Source organism: Pygoscelis adeliae, unplaced genomic scaffold (genome assembly GCF_000699105.1).
Source record: "Pygoscelis adeliae isolate BGI_AS28 unplaced genomic scaffold, ASM69910v1 Scaffold453, whole genome shotgun sequence".
NCBI classification, from domain to species: domain Eukaryota; kingdom Metazoa; phylum Chordata; class Aves; order Sphenisciformes; family Spheniscidae; genus Pygoscelis; species Pygoscelis adeliae.
The window spans coordinates 705,430-710,786 of NW_008824450.1; the positions used below are offsets into that span (position 1 = coordinate 705,430).

The 5,357-nt window shown below is 47.9% G+C and overlaps 1 protein-coding gene across 2 annotated transcripts in view; it reads left to right on the plus strand.

Moving 5' to 3' along the window:
• Positions 1–5,357, plus strand: part of MGLL (monoglyceride lipase) — a 67,472-nt gene that overhangs the window by 57,244 nt on the left and 4,871 nt on the right. For both annotated transcript variants that reach the window (XM_009321035.1, XM_009321034.1), the window contains one exon: positions 5,214–5,357. This exon is cut by the window's right edge and continues 66 nt beyond it. In XM_009321035.1, the coding sequence (XP_009319310.1) occupies positions 5,214–5,357 (144 nt within the window). The remainder of the gene's footprint in view (positions 1–5,213) is intronic.

Consider the following 5,357-nt stretch of genomic DNA (forward strand, 5'->3'; position numbering starts at 1 on the left):
AGCTGCAATTGAAGCAGCCATTGTAACAACCCAATTCCAGCTCCACCACTGCAACTGTGCACAGAGCTGTTCCAGGGTGAAATTTTTGTAGTGTCACCATTGCTTGGGACTCTTCTCCCCTTCATTCCCACCCCTAGTAATAACTGTTGCAGCCTGTTCATGCCATCGCTGGCAAAACCAGGTATCATTGCAACTGCTGCAACAACACCTACTGAGGTTTTTCCCTTCTCACTGTTGTGGGAGGAGTGAAAGAAAGGAGACACAAACTGTAAGTGAACAAAGGTGCTTGGGCTGGACCCAGAACTTGGTACATTTCAGAAATCAACTTGAATGATTGATAGAAAATGGCACCCAAGGGTGTGTCAAAAGCAGGAGGGCTTCGCTGGTGTAGTGGTCAGTTGTTCTGTGCTCCCACGTCAGCTTGCATCTCACTGACAGATGCTGTCATTTTTCCTGCTGTTCATGCAATGGTTCATATCTTAAATAGCAGTTAATAGATTACCTTCCTCTGGGGAGGCAGCTTGACCGGCGTTGGAATTGAAGCTGAAAGGATCAGGAGCAAAGACAACGTCAGTGGCTGTGAGTGCCATGCATTCAGCCTTGGCATATCCCACCTCTTTGACTCACCCATTCGGTAAACTGGAAAGCAGAGTCTCCCAGAATAGCCACAAGCCGTTCAAGGTTGTTTCTTGGCTCTGCCAAAGAGTTTTATGGTCAAATGACTTTCAGTTTACTTATCTGTGAGTAGAGCATAATATTTCACTGGGCTGAAGGCAGAAAGATTCAAGGAGTTGAGAAAAGGAAGACAAAGTAGGTCCTAGGAAACTGTCAGGACGAGTATGGAGCGAGTTCATCTGCATCCACTGAAGCACTGTATGACATATGTTCTTAAGTACCATATGAGGCTGCACAAAATATATACTTGGGAAGAAGGCTGATTCCAGTCAAGCTATAGAAACCTGTTCTTAATTACATTCAGCTGCCATAACTTGTTGCCTATAATTCAGAGAAAAGGTTTAAATTAGAGAACTAATTCATTAAAAACACACGGAGGAAAGTTTTCACTTCTGCATTTGTATTTAGAGGATAAAAGCAATCAGTGCTCTGGAGAAGAGGCATTTTAGAGTGTTACCCCCTACCTGAAAAGTGAGCGTGGCTGGGAGACATGGGTCTTTGCCTGCTTCTGCACCGATTTGTTGTGTGGCACTTTAACTCTGTGCCACAGCTGGTCCTTAAGGGTAGCAGTTTTAAATACACCCACCTCTGACAGTTGGATCCTCTGCTGGAAGATGCTAGTGCTGCACTAAATAGCTTTACAGGAGAAAAGTGCTGATGTGGGAACATCCCGAATAATAATGCATTTAGAAAAGTGTCAGTGAGCTCCCTTAATTTGGTGCACAGTATTGACTGAGCATTTCGATGTTGGGGTGATGTTGGGAATCGCCACAGCAACCACTGGACATAGTTCATAGTAAATGCTATAGTGTTGTCTTGCTACCCAAATACTTGCTGCTGCTCCTTCTGCTCTATGATGCTCAAAGTCTCAAGAGCTTCCTTTGAGCGTTGTTGTTTTTCCTCTGCCCTTTCCCTTTCCGTGGAGCAAGGAGAAGCCTTTGGCAGTGGATAAAAATGTAGGTCTGCTTCATTAGAGTCTGCTTCTAATGGAGTAGTCTTCAAAATGAGACAACAAGCCCCTCCTTGCTGTGCTGCCTGCACACCTGCAAGTGAACACACAGCTGACATAGCAGCTGTGGATTGCGACGTAAAGCACTTTCCCGACCATCTTCAAACACCAGGATTTGAGGCTCCAGGCAGTCACTGAAGACAACACAGCACCTCGGTCCTCTGGCTGCCTCTAACACACACTCCACCCTCCTTTTAGACTCAAGATGCACAGCTTCAAAGCACACAATGTTCTGGAAACTTCCATGTTAAACATATTCTCCTGCCAGACTAACTTTCTATTCTCTAGAAATATTTTTGGGACATCATCCAAGAATTTCCTGATGAGTTTGTGTTCCCAGCAGGCTGTCCTCGCGGTGTAGGGACTGAATCACAGGATGGTATGGAGATGTTTAGCTGTCATTTAATTCAGTGGAATAGTCCCACTGACTTTAGTCTTGTTCCTGCAGAGTTCACATAGGATGAGGCTGTAATTACCTTATAATGAATTTACTGCTTCGCAAAATGCAAAGGGAAGATACAGACCTCTAAGCAGGGGAACGTAATGCACCAGGAGCCCTGATGGTGGCTCCTGTCTTAGCATTACATAAAGAGAAAAAAGAGCTGTTGTGATGGACTGTGCAGAGCCTTCGCTGGACTGTGGCTGGAAGCAGTCGCAGGCTCTCCTGGGGACACCCTCACTCGCTTGCCCCCGCTGTCCCAGAGCTTGGTGCGCCAATGTGAGCTCTGGGCTTGCAAGGTTTGCAGTTCATAGCTTGCAGAATATACAGCCCATTCCCTTTCTTTTCCTCTTTCCCCAGCAAGCTGCTGCTTTGCACTCGCCCCATGCACTGAACATTAACTCTGACAAGGGTTCCGGTTCATTGACTGGGAACAGGATCCTTCCCCTGCAGTCCTGATCGATCTGGGTTAAGATCGGGTTATTATTTTTTCCCCTCCCATCATCTACACAAAAATATTTGTTGGCTGCTCTGTAGCTGAAAAATCCGTGTTCTTTCAGAAAAGAACAAGAGAAAGAAAGAAACCCATTAGGTCATTCTCTTAGCATTTATGGGGCTGGGGAGGGGGCCAGCTCACGTGAATTCATCAACATTGTTTTACTCCATGGGAAGGGAACTTCTGTCAATCCATCTGCCCACCCCTCCTGATCCCCCCCTACCACAAAGTCCCTCATTTGTTGCCTTCAAATTAAAAAAAAAAAAAAAAAAAAAATCTCAAAGCTGTGTTGCTTTAGCGCAGCGCTGTGACATAGATCCAGACAAGTAACTCCCAGATTAGACTGAAGCCAGTTGCTAAGTAGCCAGTGCAACACAGTGGTTTTGCTCAAAATGCTGATGAAAAGTCAACCCATTTGGCTGAAAATATCAGGGTACACCCAGCTGTCAATGGGAGAGCTTGCAACATCACACCGGGCGATTGGTGATTTGGAAGTCAAAGCTGAACTTTTTCCATGAGCACGTGCACGAGAGGATGCTTCTTTCTAAACACAGGCAGCTTCTTGCTCTTTAGAAGCACTTTGCAGAGCAGGGAAGGTATGGCCGGCAGACAGGCTGAGCGGTGTAGGGGATGGAGGACACGGGTGGAGGTTTCTGCACCAACAAGCTGGTCGGGCACTGGGAGGGTCCATGCAGAGCCAAGAGAGGATCACGTGCTGTTCAGCCTCTCTGCTTCCTAGGGCCTTTAGCAGGAGCGGAGGATGCTCAGCATGTCTTAAGAGTGGATCATTTTACCTTAATTGCAATCTCATCTTTGCAGTGGCCTCTTACAAAGAGTGTTTTCCAAACCCTCAGCGTGCATGGGCACTTGCTTCTTTGAAAGGGAGATACTATACATAAGATCCTAACATTAGGAGCTGTGATGAGAGACCTCTGTCTCCCTGCCAAAAACTACCCCTCACTCCAGATTAGCCATGATCTTGCACAGAGGCCAAAACATAACAATGGCCTTAATCAAATCCTGGAAACATCTGATGAATCTAAGGGTCCTTAAATGAGCGCTACAACAACTTGAATTTCTTTGGTCCAACTCCAGCACAAGTTAGAGCGGCTCTACAGCTCTCACCCCCTTGACCATCTTCAGCACTGTGGGCTGGGACTGAAGGGTGACAGCCGCTAATAGTCCCAAATTCCCACCCACTCCTTCCCTTGCTGCACTCGGGGATAGGAACCATGGGTTCAAGCAGCAGGAGATAGTGGGGACTGGAAGCAAGACGGTGATGGGGAGAGACCTGTGAGCACTGGCATGCCTCGCTGCCAGCTCCATTTCCAGTGTTTTGTGCCCCAACGCATTTGAGACAATGAGGAGGGAAACTGGCTTTACGCCCTCTGGCAAATTAATCCCCCCAGCTGGGAAAGCCCCACCATGTAGTGTCCTTCCGCCACCCTGATAATCTCATCTCACAGGGAGATGAATGCAGAATCCACCCCTAAGCCTTTCTGGCTTCTTGCTGGGGACCAGGCAGGCTGTCCTGCTACAGCACATGTCTCTGCCTTCGCCTACACATGGCTACATGTCCCTGGGGTGGCCTTGCGGGGGTCACCTCCCACCCCTGGTCCCCTCAAGGCAAACACATGCAGCAGCAAGAGGGCCTCACATTTCTGCAAAGCGAGGGAGAATTTGGACAGACCCCACTGCCTGCGAGGAGAGAAGGAGACTGTTTTCGGCTAACCTATAAATAACCATTTCTATACACATCTGCCAGGGTTGGGAGAAACTGGAGGCTGTGCCAGAGACCAACCCATAATCAAAGCATTCTGGCAAATATTGAGATGGCAGTGGCTGTGTGGGCCGTCTCCATGTACAGTATACAAATATTTACTGTAGATTTGCCTGCTGCAGTAACTACTTGTTCCTAGCAACTTTCTGCACCAGCTCTTGTACGTTTTTATCCTCTCACAATCTGGCTGAGCAAGTTGTTGACTGGGTTTTTTTTGCCTATCACCTAATACCGTCATTTGCTGCCTTGTCTGTCCACACTTTGCAGCCGGAGAGGACCCCTCAGCGTAAGAGTGCTTTGCAGTCACATGTGTCAGTTGTCTGTAGGTGTAGGTCACGGTCTTCATCCCCAGAGAGGGAAGGTGAAAGAGAAGAACATCTGAGCCCTCAGCAGAGAGGATAAGGACCCGGGGAACATCAGCTTTCAAGTAACGCAGTCTGAAGAACCCTCTTCAGAAAAGACTGTCACCTTTGAGTGACAGAAGGACATGGCAGAGCAGAAAAATGCAGGCAGGTGCCCCCACAGGAACAGTCTTTGTCCAGCACTGGTTGTTTGCCTGCAGAAAGAGCTTTGGCTTGAATATTTTCTAGTGACATAAGAGAGAAACACACAGCAGGGGGTAAGCCAGGTTGTGTGAGCCATCCTGGTTAGCCACAGTAAAGACCTCGACCTTGACTGTGATGGCAGGATGTCCTGACAGAGTAGGAAATGACCGTGCAAGCCAAGGGAAGACACTCCTCACTGCTGGGCTGATCTGCTTTGTCTTCTCTGCATGAAATATCGCTAACCTTAAATACCTCTTTCTCCCTGCCAGATGGAGTCTTATACATCTGATCCCTTGGTTTACCACGGTGGCGTGAAGGTCTCCTTCGTCATCCAGCTGATCAACGCCATTGCCAGAATTGAGCGAGCTCTGCCCAAGCTGACTTTGCCCATCCTGGTGCTACATGGCTCTTCC